The sequence below is a fragment of the Sceloporus undulatus genome, chromosome 2, assembly GCF_019175285.1.
Source record: "Sceloporus undulatus isolate JIND9_A2432 ecotype Alabama chromosome 2, SceUnd_v1.1, whole genome shotgun sequence".
Classification (NCBI taxonomy): domain Eukaryota; kingdom Metazoa; phylum Chordata; class Lepidosauria; order Squamata; family Phrynosomatidae; genus Sceloporus; species Sceloporus undulatus.
The window spans coordinates 190538223-190562357 of record NC_056523.1 but is presented as its reverse complement, the minus strand read 5'-3'; the positions used below and the strand labels follow the sequence as shown (position 1 = coordinate 190562357).

The window sequence follows — 24135 nt, the reverse complement described above, 5'->3', positions numbered from 1 at the left end:
CTGACAAGAGAAGGATAAACATCTCACAAAATTACACTGCTTTAACTGCCACAGCTCAGTGCTATGCAATTGTAGGCGTTGTAGTTTTGTGCCACACAACAAATGATAAACCCCTACAATATAATCCCTACAAATCAGGACTCCGTAGGATGGAGCCATGACAGTTCAAGCAAACCAAGAATCCCAAATTCGTTTTTAGCTGGTGGTCAGAGACTAGATGCCCTCAAGGTGTAATTTTCTATCATGAAGACACTTTCACATTTGAAGGCCCAGAGTCAATGATCATTAGCAAACCAGGGTTCAGCCATATTGATGGTGGGGATCATAACAGTAAGAGAGAATAGTAAGCATTATTGTCTGTTCCAATGAGTCCTTCCTTCTCGTGATGTGTCCAAAGTACAACGGCCTCAGTTTGGGCATCTTGGCTTCCATGGTGATTTCCAGGTTGATCTGCTCTGGGACCCATTTGTTTGTCCTTTTGGCTGTCCATGGGATCCTCAGCACTCTTCCCCAGCACCACATAATCTCAAAGGAATGGATGTTCTTCCTAAAGGGGTAGCTGTGTTGGCCATATAGCAAATCCAATAACATCCAAACAATGATACCTTTATTGGACCAACCAAAATGCATAATGACATGTTGCAAGCTTTCGAGGTCACACTGGCTTCTTCATCAGGCAAACAGGAGAAAGAAATTGAAGATGTTAGTAAAAGGCCTGCGTTTTCTGATTTCTGGTCTTAGATAGCTCTCCCTACCATCTGAACTAAGACACAAAATGCAGGCCTATATGACTAACATCTTCAATTTCTTTCTCCTGTTTGCCTGATGAAGAAGCCAGTGTGACCTCGAAAGCTTGCAACATGATTCTCTGTCAGTCTTTTACTAAGGCTCTTTGTTCCCTTTAGGCGCCTGGACAAACGCTTCACCTTGAACATCTTCACATCTTCCCCCTTCCGCATCCCACTCTCCCAGAAGCCTCTATTCTAAACTGCATGTACAGTACTTTGGTTCACTCTCATCTTTTATTCCATCTATATGTACATATTGACTCTTGCATATTACCAAACATTGGTATCTGGGTTTGTCCACCTCAACACAACTTTCCCGGCATAATGCCATTCCCCGATTTTCACCTGTGAGATAAAGTCCACTGAGCAATCAGAAAGAAAAAGTGTCACTATCTCAGCCACCCGTTTAAAAAAGTTTTGGTTGTTGGGATATTTTTGGATTCCAGAAATCCAGATAAGGGAGACTCAACCAATAGTTTGTTTCCTTCACATTGGACCCTTGGTTCTTTGAAAAGGTGGTTGGCAAGGCTTAAAATCAGGAGGTTAAGAACCACAGTTTTAGAAGACAAGTGTTGAAAAGCAGCAGGACATGAAAAATAATAGATAACCTGGAGGCGGGATTAGCTCTATTTCCTGTAGGTGGCAGTCCAAAGAGCTCCATTTGTTCTCTTCTGCTGAGCAGCTGAATATTGCACGGGCTGAGTTTACTAAGAGTATGGTAGTGACTGTTGATGAGAATTGCTTCATTCATAGTGGGATGTGGGATGGATTTCTGAATTGACCCTTTATGCACTGGAACAGAAACAGCTGTTTACCTAGCTTTCCTCATAGGCAGATTATTTTCATCAAGGGTCCCTGCATTACACATGATCTCACCTGCTTTTTCTCTGTTGAAAACATTTGCAAAGTGTAATTCATTCTAAATTCAAATGCAAATGCCCTCTATTAGTGCAGATCAGCATAATTTTGCAAATGAATACTGTTTTTCTTTTTCTTTGTTATGTCCTTTTCCTTAGTTTGGCTCCTGTTAAGCTTCACTGTGATTACAACTGTATTATTTTTCTGAAATCAGTCAAGGAGATAGGGAGCAACCATGACTGTTATGTTTTCCAAAATTATTTTTTAGGATGAAAGGGTGTGTGTTCCTGTTGTGTAATGGCTAAGGGGCTAACAATTCAATGCACATTTACCCACATGCGGCTCTTGCTGTTGTGCATCTTCAACTTCAAGTCATTTCCAATTTATGGCGAATCTATCATGGGTCTTTTTTGGCAAAATTTGTTGGAGGGGGGGTGCATGTTGCCTTTTCCTTCCTTTAAGGCTGAGTGTGTGAGACTTGCCCAGGATCACTTAGTGGGTCTCCATGGCCATGTAAAGATTCGAACCCTGAATCATGTCACTCATCGTTTCCTTTTACTAACACTGTGCTTCAGCATAGTTACATCAGTGTTGGAAGCAGAAAAGTCTGAAGGGATACAGGATTCGACTTTAAGTCCATTTTCTCCTGTGTGATTTTCACTTTCAGCCATATACCAGCAAAGTTCATGTGTCATGTATCTTGGGAGAGGCATCCCTGCAACAGAAGTTCAGCTGGCTAAATTTTCAACTTCCACTACATCTATGAGCTGGTGTTATAGATCACATCACAGCACAACCCACCACTTCATATAAAGTCCACAAGGACCACAGGAACAATAGGGTGTATGACATTGGTCTATATGCCTGGCCTCACGTTACACATACTTTAAACAACTAAAAGAAAACCTGTTAACTATGGATTAGAAGCACGTTGAACTCTATTGACAAAAAAATGCATTTCCCAAACAAAGCAGGAATCATGAGTGAATGCTTCCTACACCTCCCTAGCATTCTTTAGGTAACCAACTCCACATACAAGATGCAAATACACACAAACAACCTTCCCTCACTCCACTCCTACAACTAGAGATTTCCTTCCCTCACTCCACTCCTACAACAAGCATCTTTTATTTTCAGAAATCCTTCTATGCCTGATAGGGTGTCACACAAGTTGCTGGATTCTTCTTCCTCACACAGGTTCACTCTGGATTCAATTGGCGTAGGGATGAGGTTCTTTAGTGATGGATGAGGCATTGCTGTTAGAAGGACTTCTGGGGCAATCAGCTGTGTGTTAAGAAAACTAGACTAGAAGCCCTCCCTCTAACACGCTATATTAATCAATAGCAAGAAGCTTTTGTTTTAGGGAGAAACATTTGTTCAGTCTTGCAAACCCTACTTGCAATCCAAAATTACATAGCCTAGACACAGGCTTCTTACCTCAGTTGACAAACTCAGCAGGAGGCAACATTTATCAGAACCTCACACTCCCATCCCTGACCCTAAACACCAAGAAACGTGTAAAGAACGATACAGCACAATGTTGTTGTTATAATTATTATTAACCTTTATTTATATAGCGCTGTAAATTTACACATAGAATCAATTAATGTTTACTTTTTAAACTCAATTCTCAATTCCCTAGATCCAGAAAAAAAGGCAGGTATTGAGAGTATGAAAAGTTGGCAAACAACCAGCAAAGACTGTAAATCAATGTGGAGAGACAGAGTTCCAATAAGACTTAAGTCTTATTGGGAACATGAAGACAAGAAAGTTATAAGATAAGATAAGTTGTTTGTGTGTCTTATGTATGTGATATTTTTTATGTTATATGTTTCTGTAAATTTTCAATAAAAAATAAAAAAATAAAAAATGTGGATAGACAGAATGAGGATATAAAAGAAAATTATCTCACTATCACAAAAACTGTGAACTAAAAGACTGTTACTGAACTGTCCTGAGGTAGCAGGAGAGACAGAGCTTCGTAGTCGTATAGTCAGCTTGCTCTAGTCTAAATCTAGTCTGGTCAGGAGTTAAGGATGGTTTTGGAGATCTGGAGTGAGAAGCTTTTTTGTTAATACTATCATGATTGGAGTTACGTGTGACTACAATTAAGATCTGCTGGAGAAATAATATGGAGAAGTCCTAGCCCTTGACTTCATTGAAGAGTCAGTGGAGTGTTTCATTCCCCGCTTTTAGATTCAGCTTCCCTTATGAGTATTTCCAGAATTTCTTCACACATATAGAGAGCACGGGGGACATGGAAACAGCCTGTGAAGAGAGAAAGGGGGGGTTCAAATGGGGAGCGCAACACCGGGATCTTGTGTGACTTCTTTTACCTCAGTGATGGGAAGTCGGTTGACCCTCTCGCTGTTGTTGCTCTCCAGCTCCCATCAGCTCAGACCAAAGTGTCACTCCAATGAAATCCCTTTCCAATTAATTAATCTAACCAGTCAACTAAACCACTGCGCTACCATGGAGCCCTGGTGGCGCAGTGGTTAAATGCCTGTACTGCAGCCATTCACTCAAAACCACAAGGTTGCAAGTTCAAGACCAGCAAAAGGGCCCAAGCTCGACTCAGGCTTGCATCCTTCCGAGGAGGGAGCTAAAATGAGTACCCAGACTGTTGGGGGCAAATTAGCTTACTTGCTAATTAGTTTACTTGCTGTTCACCGCTATGATCTTTGGAATAGCGGTATATAAATAAAACAAATTATTATTATTGTTGTTGTTGTTGTTGTTGTTGTGTGCCTTCAAGTCATTTCTGACTTATGGGGACCCTAAGGCTATCCTATCACTGGGGCTGAGAATGTGTGATTTCCCCAGTCACCCTGAGGGGTTTCCATGGCCAAGCAAGGAATCAAACCCAATCTCCAGAGTCCAACTCCTGTGCTCAAACCACTATATCACACTCTCTCTCATATACCCTAACCTGCTTCCAAGCTTTGCATGTTATGATGAAGCAGCAATATTTAAAAGGAATGATGATTCCTCCTCTGCCTCTCCAAAATCCTGTTCTTCCAGAAGGACAGGTTGCAGGCTGATACCAGGGGGTGTCTTTGATTTTGTTTCAAAGCAGCAGGATTTCAGGCCAGAATCAGTCAGTGTCATTGGACTCCGCTGCACTCCACTATCCTAGAAGCCTACACTTCTAATTCCAGGTATCTGTGATTGGCTGTGGTTTGAATTTGCAATCTGCATATAACTCAGAGGCACTTTGATATGGGGAGGGAGACTCTTCTTTAAATTTTCTAGATTCTATGGTAGTTTTCCTATTGGAAATAGACTCTTGAACAGACTAAATCATATGTGTTCTGCTTCCCTTCCCCCATTGATGCATGATTGGATTCAAGCCACCCATTTTCTAGCATTCTTACCTTTAAATGGTCCTCCTTTGATTGTGAGGGCCACCTTACCCTCCTGGGTCAGATAGCCAAACCACTCACCCATCTCTGGGTCACAGAACTAAGGAAGAAACAAACAATATGGCAGAACAACGTATCAGCATGGTCCACTTGGAGAGCAAGAACTCAGACTGGAGTGGGAGGATCGAAGCTCAAAAATGCTCACTGGTAAATCAGTGTGTTTTAGCCCATGGATGAGCAACTATCCAGTGCTGGGGGAGCACATTAGATTTACTAGCATTTCCAATGAAGGATGCAACACCACATAATCTGTGTCCACCAATGAAATGCCACCTTAGTGGCCTTTCATTATAGTGCAAAAGGATATTGGAGCATTCTCTTGCACCATATGGCCCTGCAAGGTTTTCAAGGCAAAGCATCTTTCCCCCTGTCACTTACAATTTCTGTGGCATGAAAGGCACTAGCTGATTCTACAGGCTTGCCATGGAGGCCACAAAAAGGGGGTGCAAATGGGTGCCCTGGACCTCATCTTACCCATCTCTACTTTAACTTCTTTTACTATTCAGGAATTGAGAGAAGATAAAATATGGAAACTCCATAGGTGCTGTCCTGTGCTCAGGATACAATGTGTTCTGAGTTCAAACAGATTCCATGATTCTCAGACTCCAGCCTTCTAATATACCTTGTCAAAGGTGTATTTTGCCATCTGGTCGAACAGATCTAGGAGCTCTCTGTCTCGAGTGTCAGCAAAACCCATCAGAAAAGCAATCATGGCTTCTGTATGTGGCCACCAAAGCTTCATTTTCCATTCTAGCTGGAAAATAGAGAACAGGGGAACATTGAAGTACAGGGAATCCAGGTGGAAGTGTGAGCACATAATATATGTATTTGTGTATATATTTCTCAAACCCATTGTGTAAGTAGGCTCTAGGGTCCAAGACCCACCATACCTGAGTAGGGCAAAGGCCATCCACATCCTGGAAGGCAAAAAGGCCCCAATGTTCAGGGTCCCAGCCTGAATGGAATGGCTGCTTCACAAACTTTTCCACAGCCTGAGACACGAGATTTGAGTCTTGCTGGCGCTGGGCATGACGGAGCAGGAACCAGCCTGCTTCCAGGGCATGACCTTGGAGTGAAGAGAGAGAGAACTGTCCTAAGTCACACAGCTGTTCTGTCCCCAAGTTGTTCTCCACTCCTAACTTGTAAACAAATGGCCTATATACCCAACTAGGCGTGACACCCAGCTTCTGTCCTCTTCTTCTTTGACCCTCTAGATGTTTTAGACTTCAGTTTCTAGAATCTCTTACCATTGTCCAAGCCTGCTAGAGCTTTGGGGAATTGAAATCTCAAGCAGCCAGAGGACCAAAGTTTGAGAACCGCTGTTCTAGAAAAACCTAACTACTATTAGCAGAATAAACATGTCTCTCTTTGTATTTCTTTATGCAAAGGGATCTTGCAGGACCTTTGAGACTAGGTACTGCAAGATCTCTTTGCATACTAATTTTCCAGACTAACACAGCTAATTCTTTTATTTATATTTCTTGTGCACAAAATTATTCCACTTCACAGGTTTTAAGAAAATACCTTGCGAAGAAAACCTTGGGATAAAGTTGTCATAAGTTGGAGTTGTCTTGAAGAACTACTTCCACAATCACGTACTTAGCACATTTTATGAAACATACATGTATGTGTGTGTGTATTCAGAAATGGAAATTGTTCTGGAGCCCTGGTGCACAGTGGTTAAATGCCTTTACTGCAGCCACTCACTCAAAACCACAAGGTTGCGAGTTCAATACCAGCAAAAGGGCTCAAGCTTGACTCAGGCTTGCATCTTTCTGAGGAGGTCACTAAAATGAGATTGTTGGGGCAATTAGGTTACAGTTGTAAACCGCTTAGACACTGTTAGTTCAGTATGAAGCAGTATAAAAATGAAGCTGTTTGTTTGTTTTTCTGCAGAACAGGAAGGCAGTGGTAAATTCGTTCTGAAAAAAAAACCTTGTGAAGAAAATGCTAGAAGACAGTTGCCATACACTGGAGTCAGTATGAACATGAACCAACAGATTAAAATTACAAGAAAAGAGATTCCACTTAAACGTTAGGAAGAATTTCTGTACTGTACACAGGGATATTGGGAAGCTTGGAAAAAGTATGAGGGATTGCTCTATCACGCTTCTGCACTACAGAGAGTTGCCACTGCAGATGCTAACAATTTTAGAGGGAGAGAAGTGGCAGGACATTTAATGGTGTTGTAGGCTCCCCAACATTGGGTACTGAGGGAAGGGTCCAGAATGGCGTCCACTTGATCCTGTGAAAGTTGTCCACTCACAATTTAGAGCAGTAGTGGGAATCATGTACCCCTCCCGATATTGAACTGCACCCCAGCAAACCTAGCTGCCATAAACAATGATGAGAAATGCTTGGAGTTGCAGTCCAATAACATCAGGAGAGCTGTATCATTGCCAGACCTGATTTAGAGACTCCAAAAGCATCCTTGCCCCCAACTCATAGGAAGGTGCCTGAGATAGAGGCTGCATCTACATTGCAGAAATAATGCAGTTTGACTCTGCTTTAGCTAACATGCCTCAATGCTATGGACTTGCTATGGTACTCACCTTCCCTGTTTCAGATAGAATTGGCTGATTCAAAAACTCAGAGCAAGGGGATGGGATTATGTGGTGCTCCAAATACATGGAACTGCAGCTCCCAGCATCCCTCACCTATGGCTTAGCTGACCAGAGCTGTTTAGAGTAGAAATTCCACATAATCTAGAGTGACATCTCAATTCCTACCACTACTCTAAGGATGTATCCACACTGCACAGACAAAGCATCTTGAAATCACTTTAACTGTCATGGCTCCCTCCATCCTGGGATTAGTAGTTTTGTGAGATATTTAGCCTTCTCTATCAAAGAGCTCTGGTGCCACAACAAACTACAAGTTGGCAAAATTCCATAACACTGAACCATGGCAATTAAAGTCGTGTCAAACTGCATTATTTCTGCAGTGCAGATACAGCCAGAGGCACACCGTTGGCTCATCAAACCCAGTATTTATTGACTGACATATAGACAGTTTGCAAGATTATAGTTCAAAGCCTTTTCCCTGCAATAGATGCATCAATCAGGAACTGTATCAGGAGCCAATGACATCCCTTCCTACCAGGATTTTGTTGTCTTCCTAAACACCCTGGTAGTTCCTTGCCATCTTCAGAGACATTCTCCAATACAGCAGTGCCATTCTTCTGCAGGGAAAGTAGAGAGGGATTTGTTTGTGGTACAGATCAAACTGAACATCACACAAAAAAGTCTTAAGGAGGGCTTGCTGTACCTGAACATGTGTGAGTATTCGTTGAGCAGCCCAGTTCCCCACCTCACTGAATCGGCTCGCAGCCTCTTCATCTCCTTCTGATAGCTGGTCCACAAGGTTGAGGAGCATCATGGGAACAGCCATTGAGTCATGGGGGACAGCTCCTGACAACTGTGGTCGCCCCAGCTCAGAGGGATCTTCCCTTACCCAGCGCACAATGGCATCCATCATAGTCAGGGCCTCTTTCTGTCATCAGAAACCCCATTACCAAAAGGAAAAGGAAAAGAAGAGTCACCTCATGTTGCTCAGATCTGACCTTCCAGGCCACTGGCTACCCACAAGGCTTATAAGTATGGAACCTGGCTCTGGGTCTAGTTCATTCACTCACTGATAGGATTCCAGGGATTACTGATTACTGATGTGTAATCTGTACTCAGGACAAGAGGCTACTGTTAGGACAGAATATGAGGAAACAGAATGGTTTCCAATTGGCAACGGGGTCAGGCAAGGCTGCACTTTATTACCCTACTTTTTAAACGTGCATGCTGTACATATCACGTGTAAAGCAGGATTAGACTCAGAGGAAAGAGGCATGAAAACTGGAGGAAGGAACTTCAACAATTTCAGATATGCAGATAATAGCAAAGATTTGGAACGATCACTCAAGAAAGTCAAGGAAGAAATTGCAAAGATAGGTTTACAGCTAACCATTAGGAAAACAAAAATAATAACCATATTTGATTTACATAACTTTAATGCAGACAATGAAGACATTGAAATAATTCAAGATTTTCCATACCTTGGCTTAGTCATTAATCAGAATGGAGACTGCAGTCAAGAAATAAACTTATTTGAATTGTAGTGCTGCAGAAGAGCTCTACAGCTACTGTGGACTGCTAAGAAGACCAATGAATGGGTCCTAGACTAGAGCAAATCAAGCCTGAACTCTCCATAGAAGCCAAAATGACTAAAATGAGGTTAACATACTTTGGACATATCATGAGAAGACATGACTCACTAGAGATGACAACAATGCCTGGCAAGATAGAGGACAGTAGGAAAAGAGGAAGAAGCCAAATGGATAGACTCAATCAAGGAAGCCATGGCTTTCCTGAGTCTACAAGAACTGAGCAGGGCTGCTGAGGATAAGGTGACTTGGAGATCTCACATTCATAGGGTTGCCATAAGTCCAAGTTACCTTAATGCCAGTTAACAACAGGAATCTATAGAAAGAAGAATGTCGCTGTACAGTGACTAGTTAACCGCCAAGTGCTTCTCCCCACCAGAAACAGGAGAGATTTAGCATAAGAGCTGCTGGGCAGTTGTTGTTGTTGTTAAATGCCTTCAAATCAACCTCAACTCATGGCAACACTATGGATGAAACATCTCCAAGACTCTCTGAATTCTACTGCTCTGCTTAGGTTTTGCAGACTCATGCCCATGACCTCTCTAATTGAATCTATAGTCATCTGGCATGCAGGCTTCCTCTCTTTCTTCTACCCTCAACCTTCCCAGCATTATTTTATTTTCTAATGACTTATGCCTTCTCATGATATGGCTAAAGTACTACATCCTCAATTTGATCATCTTGGCTTCTAGGGGTATTTCAGGCTTGATCTGTTCAAGGACCCATTTGTTTGTCTTTTTTGGCCATCCGTGGTATCCTCGGCACTCGTCTCCAGTACCACATCTCAAATAAGTTGATTTTCTTTCACTAGGCTTTCTTCACTGTCAAGCTCTCACATCTGTACATGGTGATGGGGTCCTGCCGACAGTCCTCTTCTTGAATAGATGGTGGTTATTCTTTATTCTATCAACAGAACCCCAGTATCCATAGTGACAGTAAGACCATCCCTAACTGCAGCACCATGAGGTAATGAACTGGATTGACTCCTACTCATTATTTTTTTAACTGAAGTGTGCTCTAGGACCTGTGCCATAACTTTTGGGAAGGGTGCCAGGCTGATTCTATGGGGAAAGAGGAGATGCAGGATTAAATAAGCATTGTACCCACACAACCCTGGGGGAGGAGGGGCACAGTTCAACAGGGACACCTGTTATTCTGCTCCCTTGGCCTCACCTGATATCTGGATTCCCCTGTCGCTCGCCCAAGCTCATCCAGCCCAAGGACGTAGAAGCACTCACTGAAAATGGTGCGCTGGATTTTCACCGGGCGCCCATCCCGAGTCAGAACAAAGGCACACTTCTGAGAAGGTAGGGCCACTCGTGCGTGTCGCAGTAGGAATTCCCCACCTGAGTTAAAGAAAGGGAATTGAGGGTGCATTGTGGACTCTATTAAGAAAGTCACAGGTATGAGTTTATGTGAACTAAGCAGAGTAGTGGAGGACAGAGAGTCTCGGCGCTCATACAGACAGGCCAAAATAAAGCTGCTTCAGGCCACTTTGGAGGTATGCTGTTTAAAAGACACATGCATCTTAAGAGGCCAGAAGCTGCACCAAAGCTGTCTGCCAGTCCTTAGGACTGGAGCATGACTTTGGCGCGGCTTCTGGACTTTTAGGACATATGCATCATTTAAACAGCATACCTCCAAAGTGACCCGAAGCAGCTTTATTTTGGCCTGTCTGTATGGGCTATTGGAGATGTCTCATCCACAGGGTCGCCATGGGTTGAGATCGACTCAAGGGCGGTGAACAACAACAACATCATCTCCACCTGGGTTGATCTGTCTTGTTAGGTACCTGGGCCCAGAGTGTTTGTCCTCGGACATTATCCTCCCTTTTTGCCCACCTTTGGTGTTGACATTAGATTATTATTTTTACAATAGCCTGCATTCTTCACTAAGAGCCATCATAATGCAACCAAGACTCCAGTCACTGAGAACAAGGAAGTCCCTAGTTCAAAATTTCATCTCTACCATGAACAGGTGAGATGGGCTTGAGTTGTCTGTTTGAGACTCACTTCCTGTAAGCATTACTGCAGTAATTGTCATGTTTGGCCTTCCAGGTACTCTTGGAGGGTGGCAGCAAAGCCAGTGTTGAGCAATGCTAGGCGCTGTACTGCAGAATTAATGCAGTTGGACCCTGCTTTAAGTGCCCTGGCTCAATGCTAGGGGTTGGAAATGCTAAGGAAATCAGAATGCTAGGGAAATCAATTCTAGGCTTTGTAGTTTTGTGAGATATTTAGCCTTCTCTTCTGTTAGAGAGCATTGGTGCCACAACAAACTACAAATCCCAGAATCCCATAGGACAGAACCAGTCGAAGTGATGTTATACTGCATTCATTCTGCAGTGTGGCAGCAGTCTACATGTTCCCTATCCCCACCTCACGGAGTTGTTATAAAGATTATTTGGCTGGATGGGCATGGTCAAGGATTATCATGATTTATTTTCTGGGTTCATCCCCTTCAACTCCAGATCTTCTTCTATAGCTGTGTTTTATCCCATTCCACACATAAAAGTTCACCTATTAGGATCCCCAAGCTTTATCTATAACATATGAGAGGCAGAGATGACCACCTGCTCGGGCTGCCTGCAGGAGGTCAGGACGCCGGAACCGTGGTACTTTCCGATACAATCGACTGTACATCCACACCTGTTAGGGAAGGGAATTGAGGTGATCAGACTGGTACCTTTGATCTCATCCAGCACAGTAGTGCTCAAACTTTGGATTTCAGATGTCAGTTCCCAGGATCTCAGAGCACTGGCCATACCAGCTGGGAGTTGAAATCCAAAACATCTGGAGGGTCAAAAGTTAAGAACCCTATGAGCATCCTTCTGCTGCTTAAACAAAAGGCCCTTTCACACTACATAATTTAAAAAGCACTATGATTTCACTGTAACTGCCATGGCAGCATTCTATGGAATCCTGGGAGTGGTAGTTTGGTCAGAGGCACCAGAGGAGCACCCTGACTGAAGATTTTGAATGACCCTCCCTAAACTACAAATCCCAGGTTTCCACAGGAAGGAACCAAGGTACTTAAAGTGGAATCATGGTGGTGTTACTGTGCCCCAAATGTGGAGAAACTCTTTTCCCTCCCATGAAGGCCAAACATCTGGAAGACCAAAGTTTAGGAACCACTGATCTAAAGAATGAGGTGATGGAGATGAAATTTGCTTAGAAGTCCGACTGTTCCATGCAGATAAACCCTTTCCTCTAACCTGGCTGGATAGGGCTCGACAGTGCTTAATGGAAGGCACCCTGTACATGCTCAGAGAAAACCCTGACATTATTTTATTGCATTCATTTCCTTCAATGAAACAAGACTGTGAAACTAATTTCAAGCACAACTGGGTTCTGGAGAGCTTTATGTCACCTGAAAATCACCCCCAGCAGCCTCAGTTTTTCCTAACTGTACAGAGTGAGCATGGCGCAGTTGTTTGAGCACTGGACTATGAATCTGGAGGCCAGGGTTTGAATCCCAGCTCTGCCAAAGAACCCATTGGGTGATCTTGGGCAAGTCACACTCTCTCGGCCTCACAGAATGGCAATAGCAAACCCCTTCTGAAGAAACGTGCCAAGAAAATCCTGTGATAGGTTCGCCTTAGGGATGTCTTAAGTCAGAAATGACTTGAAGGCACATAACAACTTTAGGGGATAATAATTGAAAATCTAAAAACACTAAAAAAAGAGCAAGTAAATCCACAGGACCTGAATATTCCTACCTGCCGTCCTTGCAACCAGACATATTTCAAGTCATCATAAACCTTCCCATCCTGGCCCAGACATGTAAAGAACCCTCTAGAAAGAAAAATGATAGACACCAATTAGAACCAGAAGGAATGAGGAACTAAGAGGGCGACCAGATGTCATAACTGTAAAGGAGAACAAGGCATTGCAAAATGGAGGACATTCAAGAAAAATGTAGGTCATGACAAAATCTCATGACATTGAGAAACTGGAGCATGTCCAAAGGAGGGCGACTAAAATGGTGAAGGGTCTGGAAATCATGTCCTGAGGAATGACTTAAGGAGCTGGGGGTGGTTAGTCTGTAGAAGAGAAGGTTAAGAGGTGATATGATAGCCCTGTTTAAATACTTGAAGGGGTATTGAGGAGGGAGCTAGCTTGTTTTCTGCTGCTCCAGAGACTAGGACCCAGAGCAATGGATGCAAGCTCCAGGAAAAGAGATTCCACCTCAACATTAGGAGGAACTTCCTGACAGTAAGGGCTGTTTGACAGTGGAACAAACTCCATCGGAGTGTAGTGAAGTCTCCTTCCTTGGAGGTCTTTAAACAGAGGCTGGATGGCCAGTTGTCAAGGATGCTTTGACTGAGAGTTCCTGCATGGCAGAATGGGGTTGGACTGGATGGCCCTTGTGGTCTCTTCCAACTCTATGATTCTAAAACTCAAAATGCTAATATAAATACATGCTAATTAGTCCTACTCAAAATGGAAAGCATTTTGAAATTCCTCCTGGACTGAAGGCTGAAATATAAGACATGTCCTGGAAAAGAAGGTCCTCTGGTCACCTTGCTTGCCTTTTCCTGGAAATTTTTTAAAAAGAAAATCTCCTTTCTTTTTAAAAGGGCCTCTCTCCATTTAGGCCAACTTTGCTTGGCGGCAGACATAGCACTCTAAACTTAAAATCCCCCACTCTACCCACACACACACACACACACACACACCTGTCTTTATCAAAAGGAGATAGTGTGATCTAGGGGCTAGAGCTACAACTATGGAATATAGTGTGCATCTATACAACAACGATAACATCATCATCAACTACACTGTAGATGCCAATGGAAGAGAAGAAAATATGCGTTTCATCTAGTATAGAGTGCATCTGCACTGTAGAAATAATGCAGTTTGACATCATTTTAACTGCCATGGCTTCACTCTACAGGATCAGGGGATTTGTAGTTTTGTGAGGCACCGTCCCTCTTTGGCAGACAAAGCTAAAGTTCTTGTAAAACTACAAATCCCAGACTCCATAGGATGGAGCTACGACATTTAAACCAGCATGGGATAGCGGTTTGAGTGTTGGACTATGACCCTGGAGACCAGAGTTCAATTTCCAGCTCAGCCATGGAAACCCCTTGGGTGACTTTGAGCCAGACACACTCTCTCAGCCTCCACAATAGGCAATGGCAAACCACCTTTGAACAAATCTTGCCAATAAAATCTTATGACAGGTTCGCCTCAGGGTCACCATGAGAACCAGTACGGTGTAGTGGTTTATGTGTTGAGACTACAACTCTGGAGATCATTGTTTGGTTCTCAGCTTAAGCATAAAAACCCACTGGGTGACCTTAGGCAAGTCACACTCTCTCATCCTCAGAGGATGGCAATGGCAAACCCCCTCTGAAGAAACATGCCAGGAAGACCCTATGACAGGCTCACTTAGGGTCAATAAAAGTAAAAAATGACTCGAAAGCACACAACAAGGGTCCATATAAGTTGGAAATGACTTGAAGGCACACAACAACAACAGATAGCATTTAAAGTGGTGTCAAACTGCACTACTTCTTCAGTGTAGATGCATCAATAGAAATCTGTATTCAAATCCTCACTCAACCACACAGCACTCAAAGCCCTGGAGCAGGGTGACCAGATGGCATAACCGCAAAGCAGGAAAAGACACCACAAAATGTAGGGCATTCCCAAATAAAAGCTAAAAGGACTAATAGAAATGTCAACTCATGCTTTTTAACCATGCTCAAAATGGACAACATGTTGGAATTTTTCCTGGACAGAAGGCTGAAATGTAGGACGTCTTGGAAAAGGAGGACATCCGGTCACCCAGCCCTGGAGGGCCAAGGGTAGCTTAGACAGAAAAAAGGAGAGATAGGCAACCCATAGTCTTCATCGTGGGAATGCCGCAGCCAAAAAGCCACCACTGTGTCCAGCTCCTGAGAGATCCTTTGGTGCCAGTTGCGCAGAATCTGCAAATCCATTCTTTCTGCTTCTCCAAGTAGCAGGAATGCAATCTTACTGTAGGGAAAGCAGAGAGAGTTTTTGTTTTATTAGCTGGCTCAGCAATTTCCATGATATTGCCCAGACTTTAGGATCAGGGGGGAAAAACTCAGCCCCAAAGACCAAAAATGTACAGATACTGACATACCTAGGAAGATAACACAGCAGTGATTTCAGGCTGGATTTGGACACTGGGAGAGTACAAAGGCACACTTTGCAGTTTAAGACATCAACAAAAATCCTTGCCAAAGTTGCTAATGTGGCAACTGGTGGTCATATGATGTGCCCACAAGTCACCTGACACCAGCCAGACCCTTCCTCTCACGTGAGGAGGGGAAAAAACCCTGATTTGTCGTTGTTGTTTTCTTGCAGTTTCCCAGGCTTGCTCTGTTAACTCCTCAGCTGCAGCCACTGAAGTCCAAAACACATGGCAGAAGTCACCCAGATTGAGAAGGCTTTAACTGCCCTGGCTCAGTGCTCATGGGAATTGTAGTTTATTGTGGCACCAGAGCTCTCTGACAGGGAAGGCTGAATCTCTCAGAAAACTACAAATCCCAGGAGTCTGCAGGATGGAGTCATGGCTTTAGCCCCATCCTATGGGATCCTGGGCTGTGTAGTTTGCTAAGGTCTTGAGCCTCCTCTACCAAAGAGGGCTGGTGTCTCACAAAACTGCTAATCCCAGGATGGGGCCACCATCCTATTGAATTATTGGATGTGTAGTTTGCCAAGGTTTTTGAGCCTCCTCTGCCAAAAAGGGCTGGTGCTCCCACAAAACTACAAATTCCAGGAGTCTAGGATGGAGCCAGCATCCTATGGAATCCTGGGATCTGTAGTTTGCCAGAGTCTTGAGCCTCCTCTGCCAAAGGTTGGTGCCTGACAAAAAACCGGAGCCATAGTTGTAGCTGCATTCTATGGCATCCTGGGATCTGTAATGTGCTGAAGTCTTGAGCCTCCTCTGGCAAAGAGGGCTGGTGCCTCACAAAACTGAATATCCTAGGAGTCTGTAGGATAGAGCCCTGGCTGTAGCCCCATCCTATGAAATCCTGGGATGTGTAGTTTTACACGGTCTCAAGCCTTTTCTTCCAAAAGGTCTGGTGCTTCTACAAAACTAAAAATTTTAGGACTCTCTAGGATGGAGCCAGGGAATTTAAAGTGGGGTCAAATTATAATATTACTACAGCGTAGCTGCCAATGTGGGGGAAATGGTTTGAGTGTTGTACTATACTATGGAGACCAGGGTTCAAATCCCTGTTCTGCTATGGAGACCCACTGGATGACTTTGGGCAAGTCACACTCTCTCAGCCTCAGAGGATGGAAATGGTGAACCCCCTCTGAAGAAACCGGCAAGAAAAAAACATAATAGGTTCACCACTATAAGCTGGAAATGACTTGAAGGCATGCAACAATAACAGTACAGTAATAGCAAAGCTGTGCCCCAGACTTTAACTCCCTGCTCAGCCATGGAAACCTGTGACTTTGGCCAAATCACACTCTCTCAGCCTCAGAGGAAAGCAGTGTTGCAATGCAACCCTCCGTGGAATAAACCTTGCCAAGAAAACCCTCAGAGAAAGATACCAAAAATTGGGTGTCAAATTGGATTATTTCAAGGAATTGGGAGAACCTGTCCTTTATGTACAGGACAGTTTAAACCAATTCGGTCATCCTTTCAACGTTATTTATTGTTGTGTGTTGTTTCCGACTTATAGTGACCCCAAGGCATACCTATCATGGGGTTTTCTTGGCAAGATTTGTTCAGAGGAGGTTGGCCATTGCTTTCCTCTGAGGCTGAGAGAGTGTGACTTGACCAGGGTCAACAAGGCCAAGCGGGGACTCAAACCCTGGTCTCCAGAGTCACACGATATGGATAGCCTTTATCTATTATCAACCTAAGAAACTGGCAACTCCTTAGAGGCTAGGCCAAATGACTAAGAAATGACTAACAAATGGCAGAGAAGGGGGATATGGAGGCCAGTTGAGCAGACACCCCAAGAGCAAACAAACCCCAAGGGCTGGGTTTGTTGTTAAGGAGGGTGAGGCAGCCGCCTCAGGTGGCAGCAAAGCTGTGGGAGGGCAGAATTCGGCCCATGTTTGTCCCCCAGTGTGCCCTCCCAGATACAGAGAAAGGAGGGAGAATAAGGGTTTGGGCCCCCAATAATAATTATGACACCCCAAATAATAGTTCCTTCAGCCCCCCCAATGTCTAATGTTGGAATAGCTTCAAACTTCAGCTGAACTCTTGTGCATCTGCACTGTAAAAATAACGCAGCTTGATACCACTTTAACTGCCAAAGGCTCTATCTGACAGAATCATGGGATTTGTATTTTGGTGAGGAACCAGCCCTTTTTGGTAGAGGATTCTCAAGACCTTGTAAAACTACAAATCCCAGGATTCCATAGGATGGAGCTACAGCACTCAAAGTGGCATCAAATGTAGTCTGGCCACTTTTCCTTGAGACAAAAATTGGACATTGGGAATGGCAAAAACAGATGGTGTTATGTAATATTCCATATTCATGACAAAGGGAGATGATTGCGAAAGTTTTATTACATAAACATATTGAGATAACAATTATTCTTTAGTGGCAGAACTCATACAGAAATTTAGGTAGACATAGGCTGCATCCACACTGCAGAAATAATCCAGTTCAACACCACTTTAACTGCCAATGCTCAGTTCTATCGAATTTTGAGAAAGGTACTTTTGTGAGACATTTTGTCTATCACAGACCTCTGTTGCCACTACAAACTACAATTCCCAAGATTCCATAGCATTGAGTCAGGGCAATGAAAGCAGTGTGAAACAGGATTATTTCTGCAGAGTAGATGCAGCCTGTCAGAGCGCTCTGGTGCCACAACAAGCTACAGTTCCCAGAATTCCATAGCATTGAGCCATGGCAGTTAAAGCGGTGTCAAACTGGATTATTTCTGCAGTGCAGATGCAGCCATAGAGAGCAACTATATTTCACCACGATCGTATCATGAATGTTTCTCTGAGGAAGTAATCTTAGGCAGCAATTTTCAGTCTTTCAACACATTGTCATAAAGCTTTTCACACTCCATAACATAATTCTGTGGTGTTTTGGGGTTTTGTTCTGTTTCTGGACAACCACCATTTTAAACAGGGATCTTCAAACCATTTCCCCAACATAACAGGGCATTTTCCCCCTTGAAAACAGAACAAAATTGACATTAGAGAGGTCCAAAACACACTGTCAAAACAGTCCAGTTTTAGGCCACTTTAACTGCCTTGATTCAGTGCTAGGAAATCCTGAGATTTGTAGTTTGTTGTGGCCCCAGAGCTCTCTGACGGAGAAGGCTAAATGTCTCACAAAACTACAGTTGCTAAAATTCTATGGCATTGAGCCAGGGCAGTTAAAGCAGTGTCAAACTGGGTTATTTCTGCAGTGCAGATGCAGCCAAAGCAGGCCTAACCCTCAGTTTCTCTAATTGCCAAAGCTTAGCAGCAGCAGCAACAAAAAGGCAACACATGTCCCTTCCTCCCCCTTTCCCTGCCTGGCTTGGCCCTTCACCTAGCCCAGGATTTCTCCCATAAACCTGGCAGGAATTAGCTAGTGCCACCCACTCCACTCCACTCCACTCCTCCAAAGGGGAAGGAAGGAAGGAAGGGCCAGAGAACCAGGGCAACGTGGCTCCTGCGACACCTGCTTCTGCACTCCCTTCAGACATCCCCATAACACACTGTTATGTGAGCCACTCTCTCCAGACGGGGATCCCTTCCTCCTCCTCCTCCTCCTCTTCCTCCTGAATCCCTCTGAGGAGAGTTTCCAGCAGGAAGAGGGTGAGCCAGGTTGTTGTTCTTGTTCTTCTTGTTGTGTCATTTTATTTTTTACTTATGGAGAGCCTAAAGAAAACCTTATTGTTGTGTGTTGAGTGCCTTCAAGTTGTTTCTGACTTATGGCGAACCTATCCTGGGGTTTTTCCTGGCTAGATTTGCTCAGAGGAGGCTTTCCCTTGAGGCTGAGAGAGTGTGACTTGCCCTAGTTGTTCTTGGGTGCCTTCAAGTCGTTAATCATTTGCACAATTACTTGCCATTTCCACTTAATTTGCAGGATGCTTTAAATGCGTTTTAATCTCTCTTTAATGTCGAAATCAGCCCCAGTGTGATAAACACCACAGAGGAAAGCTGCCGTTCCCTGCCTTCTCAGTGCTTTTCTTTCTCTCCAGGTTCTGGCGGAGGCGCCCCATGTTCAGACGCTCACACCTCAAAATCCTACTTACTGGGAATTCAGGGTAGGTTAAGGAAAAAGGAAGGGGGGAGGACTAACTTGGGAAATCCCTAGTAGGCATGGCCAGGCTCTTCTCTGCCAGGAAGCACAAGAAGCCTGACTTTGACACAGGGATGTAGCTAGGATTTTAGGAAGGGGGGGGGGGTCTAGAGTGCCACCATTATAATGGGGCTTGGGTGCAGCGGCGCAACAGCACACACCATTCATTTTTCTAATGGAAAGGGGGGGTCCGGACTCCAAGAACCCCCCCCCCCTTGGCTACATCCCTGTTTGACAACATCCACACTACAGTAATAATCCAGTTTGACATCACTTTAACTGATGTGGCTCAATGCTTTAGAATTCTGAGAGCTGTATTTGTGGGAGATATTTAGCATTCTTTGTCAGAGAGCTCTGGTGCCACAACTACAGTTCCTAGGATTCCCCAGCGTTGAACTATGGCAGTTAAAGGAGTGTCAAACTGGATTAATTCAGCAGTGTGGATGCAGCCTCTTTTTGTATCTGTGCAAAATAGCTGTTTACTTGAAGCACAGTAGACTGACTGACTGATAGACTAAATGAAGGGAGTCCAAAATGGATGGATGGATGGATGGATGGATGGAAGGAAGGAAGGAAGGAAGGAAGGAAGGAAGGAAGGAAGGATGGGGAAGAAAAGAACTGGATCTCCTGGGAAGATTGGGTGGCAGAAAAAGGAAGGGACTTTGGGCAGTCCCAAAAACTAAGTGGGAAGCTCAGGAGACTCTTATAAACCTGCCAAAAAGAAAGAAAAGTTGATGAAAGAAAATGATGGTTGGTGGTGAAGGAAAAGAAAACATGTTGGTCATGCCCACTCTGGATTGGCTCCACCCACTGTTTGCTTTTGCTCCACCCATCTCTGAGATGTCCACATCTCCCCTTCCCCTTTTTGCAAAAAATAATTTGGCTTTTCCCCATCCTTGTTATATAGTGGACCTTTGGTATCCACTAGGATTTGGTTCCAAGACCTCCCAGGACATTATTCCTCTACAATTGATATTCAGAGCTGTTATTTTCTGCAATTCTTTAATGAGGAATTATAACTTGTACATGACCCAGGCAAAGGAGCCCATCAACCTGGGAAATGGCAGGGAGGTTGCTGTCTCTCCTGCTCAAACACACCTGTGTCCTGTAGGAAGGATGTTGACCAGATCCCAGAATCTGATGCCAACTTTTTTCTTTTCCCCGTAGGGTTGGCAAATCTGCCCTGATGAACCAGTATGTGAACAACCGCTTCAGCAGCCGCTACCGAGCCACCATTGGGGCCGACTTCCTTAGCAAGCAAGTACACATAGAGGGGCGTACGCTGACAGTACAGGTAGGCCCAGCAAAGGGTTACTGCTGGTTGTGCCAAAAACCTAAATCAGGGTGGGACTCATGTAGCCCTCCACCTACTCTTACCGCTACTCTCAGCATTGCTAGAAACCTCTGAAAAGTCACAGAGGTTTGTTACTGGTCTACAGTGAGTCTCCAGGAAAAAAATAAACATCTGTACCCAGTGGACACACATCTGGTGTCAGTCCTTGGCACAATGGGGGAAAACCCTGAGATAGCCTAAGAAGCTCTGCTCTAGTCTACCATTTTGTAAAATCTCCAGCCTAGGCCAGATATAAATCTCTCTTCCCTCACCTGGTAATGGAACAGGGTCCTCCATTACACCTGGAGAAACAGGGCAAGCTATAATATTACAGACACCCTGTCCTCCAAATCCAGACAAGCATTTGGCACTCTCCCTCAAACTGAAGCAGATGTGATCATCACTGGCTGGGAGAACAGCAAAGATGCCATTCTGAGAAGGGTGTTGAATAGAGGGAACCATTGATGCTCAGAATGTACTGACAAAGGAGCGGGACTTCTGGATTGTAACCCCTCTCTCCAGACTACTCCTTAGCAAGGCCCAGAATTATAATTTGTTGGTACCAGGCTAGAATGGTTCGCTTTCCGAGGGAGCAGTGATAGCCCTATGATTTCACTTTAACTGCCATGGCAAAATCCTATGGGTTTCTGGGATTGCCAGATTAAGAAGAGACATTTGGCATTCTTGCCCAGGAAGCTTGTGTCTCTGACCAAACTAACAGTCCCAGGAACCCATAGGCTGCAGCCATGGTGCCTAAAGGGAAATCATTGTGCTACAGCAGGGGTGGCAAACCTATGGCATGAGTGCCCCTCAGAGCCTTTTCTGTAGGTACATATGCCATCGCCCCAGCACAGAATTTGCTAAAGTTTGTTACTAGAAAGCCAGAGGGATGTGGTACTTTATGATAAATGAGTGAGTTTTGGGTTGCAGTTTGGGCACTCGGTCTCTACGTTTGCCATCACTGTGCTACAGCTTTGTAATGTGGAAAGGTCTCAAGTGTTTGATGAGATGATTTTGGCTAATTCTGTCCCCTCCCTTTAAGATTTGCATTATACCCATCAACTATCCTTATAATTTGTTGTCTGTAGTGAGAGGTGCCTACCCTGTAGTGGGCTAAGTGTATGTCATTGGTCTAAATACCCAAAAAGCACATGTTCCTGTCTGATCTTGGAAGGTAAGCTGTTTTAGCCCGGTTAGTACTGCTGTGGATTCTATTTTAAAGGAAGGAATTGGGATGGCCATATGCATTGGCCACCACTGGGGACAACAGGGTTTGCCATAAACAGATGCTTAAATCTGCAGCCACACAATTCCTACCCCTGATCTGTATCAAATTGCTAGCCCTAACCAGAGTAGGCTAATTTAATCCGTAAGATTTATATAACTGTTCTTTTACCATTTAGAAATTGATTCACTGGGTCTTGTTGGGACTAACAGTTGGATTTAGATTGGAGTGGAAATCATGCAGTCCTCCAGCTGCTGCTGAACTAATTCCCAGCATAACTCATTAGTTCTGTTGGCCAGGGATGATAGGAGTTGACGTCTAACAGTGTTTGGAGGACAGAGCAATTCCCACTTCTGATACAGGCTAAAGAGCCCTAGTTAAACATGGAGAAATCCTTTTATGGAATCTCTCCCCTGGGCAAACAGTTGGAAACTTTTTCAGTCCACAGTAGGGCAGCTCCAAATAAACGGGGAATAAAGCCCATCCATCCAACTACTGCCTGAGAAAAAAAGGTGAATTGAGAGAAATAATAAAGGATCCAACTATACAGTGGGCCCTCTACATTCCCTGGGGTGAGGGGCACAGGACCCCAGTGAAAGTGGAAAAACTGCAAATAAAAAATACTTTTTTAACTGGAGAGAACACCCCTCCAGAAATCTCTAGGTCCTCCAGCACAACTCTGTGGTTAACATCTGTCAGAGGATTACCACAGAATTGCACTGGACCTACAATTGTCTAGGGAAGTGTTCTCTCTAGGTCCTCCAGTGCAACTTTGGTGGATGCTGACCATCAAGTTGTGCTGGAGGATCTAGAGAACATATTAATCAAATCTGCAAAAATAAAAACTGCAAATGTGGAAGGATGACTGTAGTGAAGTCTTGCTTCTCTTTCTACTGCTAGATTTGGGACACAGCCGGCACAGAAAGGTTCCAAGCCCTGGGGACTGCCCTATACCGGGGGTCAGACTGTTGCCTCCTCGTCTTTGATGTCACATCTGCCAGCTCTTTCCAAGCCCTGGATAAGTGGCATAAGCAGCTTCTGTTGCAGATTGAGCCAGGGGAAGAGCCCACTTTCCCCATCGCTGTCATCGGGAACAAGACTGACCTGGAGAACCGAGAGGTGCGGCTACATACACAGCCAGAGGGGGAGGCTGTAGGTGGTGGCTGGGGTCAAACATGGCACCCAACCCCAATATGGAAAGGCAGGCAGAGGAGGTTACGCAGTATAGACCTACTCAGTGGCAGGTTGTGATCAGACACTAGTGCCACACAAAACTCCTGAAATTAGTACCCAGGAAATGAATACATCTTAAGAACTTGCTTTCACATTATACATTAAAAGAACCTGTAATTATTTCTTATGGTAGCAGTCAAAATAACTGAGAAGACAAGATAAACCCAAGCCCTATCTTTATCTAGGTCTCTTCAGAGGAGGCAGAGTTGTGGAGCAGGCTTCATGATGCCACATATTTTGAAACCAGTGCCAAGGCAGCCACCAACGTACAGCAAGTGTTTGAATGGGCCATACGGGCTGTACTAAAGAATGTAAGAAACCAATTTAATTTTCAAGCCTCAAAACCCATGTATTAGGTGCTGACTAGACTATGTACTTTTGTAGAATTTAAACTCCTTCCCATCACTTTTTTTCTTAAGAACTATGCAGTTCTAACTAGGTTTCTACATTTCCTGACTGTCCCCTTTCCACATGCCTTTCTCACCATTCTGTATCATTCCAGCGCAGGGGATCTGAACCACCAGAACCTGACTCAGTTCATCTGGAGACCAGGCCGCCAGAAGGGGCACACCGAGAGAAGTGTAGCTGCTGACAAGTTCTGGTGCAGTTGGGAAGATCCCCCCTCCGTCCTGCTCATGAAAAGGGGACTCTTTTGTGCATTGCAGTGATCAAGGAGTAGGGGGACACCACACACAAGAGTCCCAAGGACATTTGCCTGGTTGTAGCCTATAACTGGACTGCAGTACAGATTTCTGCCCCTCTGGAGGAGGCAGCTTTCTAATTTAGGAGGGAGCTGTCCATATTCTAGTGGCTCTTCCCAAAGTATGTGGAAATAAATCTGTTTCATTCCTGGGCATATCTATGGTCAAAACAA

At 44.2% G+C, this 24135-nt stretch overlaps 2 protein-coding genes across 8 annotated transcripts; one reads left to right on the top strand and one right to left on the bottom strand.

Annotated features, from left to right (window-relative positions):
* Positions 1–3186: 3186 nt before the first annotated feature.
* Positions 3187–15566, bottom strand: LOC121924307 (renin binding protein). 3 transcript variants are annotated; one of them, XM_042455652.1, is made up of 11 exons: positions 15333–15566; positions 15065–15202; positions 12937–13012; positions 11791–11866; positions 10395–10567; positions 8336–8560; positions 8168–8249; positions 5959–6134; positions 5691–5822; positions 5021–5108; positions 3187–3914 (listed from the first exon to the last, which is right to left on the bottom strand). In XM_042455652.1, exons 2-11 carry the CDS (start codon positions 15163–15165, stop codon positions 3826–3828), a joined length of 1218 nt encoding a protein of 405 aa, XP_042311586.1. In that variant the 5' UTR covers positions 15166–15202; positions 15333–15566; the 3' UTR covers positions 3187–3825. The 3 variants fall into 3 exon arrangements, with proteins under 3 accessions (XP_042311586.1, XP_042311588.1, XP_042311587.1); XM_042455654.1 differs by lacking the exons at positions 11791–11866; positions 15333–15566 and adding an exon at positions 11904–12010; XM_042455653.1 differs by lacking the exons at positions 11791–11866; positions 15065–15202; positions 15333–15566 and adding an exon at positions 11904–12010 and having other exon boundaries at positions 12937–13198.
* Positions 10979–24117, top strand: LOC121924308 (ras-related protein Rab-7a-like). Of its 5 annotated transcripts, none has more exons than XM_042455655.1 (6): positions 11175–11198; positions 19370–19435; positions 20638–20764; positions 22929–23147; positions 23447–23572; positions 23764–24117. In XM_042455655.1, exons 1-6 carry the CDS (start codon positions 11191–11193, stop codon positions 23851–23853), a joined length of 636 nt encoding a protein of 211 aa, XP_042311589.1. In that variant the 5' UTR covers positions 11175–11190; the 3' UTR covers positions 23854–24117. The 5 variants fall into 5 exon arrangements, with proteins under 5 accessions (XP_042311592.1, XP_042311589.1, XP_042311591.1 ...); XM_042455657.1 differs by lacking the exon at positions 11175–11198 and adding an exon at positions 18739–18992; XM_042455656.1 differs by lacking the exon at positions 11175–11198 and adding an exon at positions 18741–18983.
* The last annotated feature ends 18 nt before the right edge of the window (positions 24118–24135 follow it).

Bases quoted from the DNA above. Each gene is read 5' to 3' on its own strand.
- LOC121924307 (XM_042455652.1), bottom strand. From the start codon at position 15,165: ATGGATTTGCAGATTCTGCGCAACTGGCACCAAAGGATCTCTCAGGAG. The intron at 13,013-15,064 runs GTTGCCTATCTC...TTTTCTTTCTAG, and splicing joins TCCCACGATGAAGACTATGG to AGGGTTCTTTACATGTCTGG. The intron at 11,867-12,936 runs GTAGGAATATTC...CTTCCCTAACAG, and splicing joins TCTGGTTGCAAGGACGGCAG to GTGTGGATGTACAGTCGATT.
- LOC121924308 (XM_042455655.1), top strand. The intron at 19,436-20,637 runs GTAGGTTAAGGA...TTTTCCCCGTAG, and splicing joins CTACTTACTGGGAATTCAGG to GGTTGGCAAATCTGCCCTGA. The intron at 20,765-22,928 runs GTAGGCCCAGCA...TTCTACTGCTAG, and splicing joins GGCGTACGCTGACAGTACAG to ATTTGGGACACAGCCGGCAC.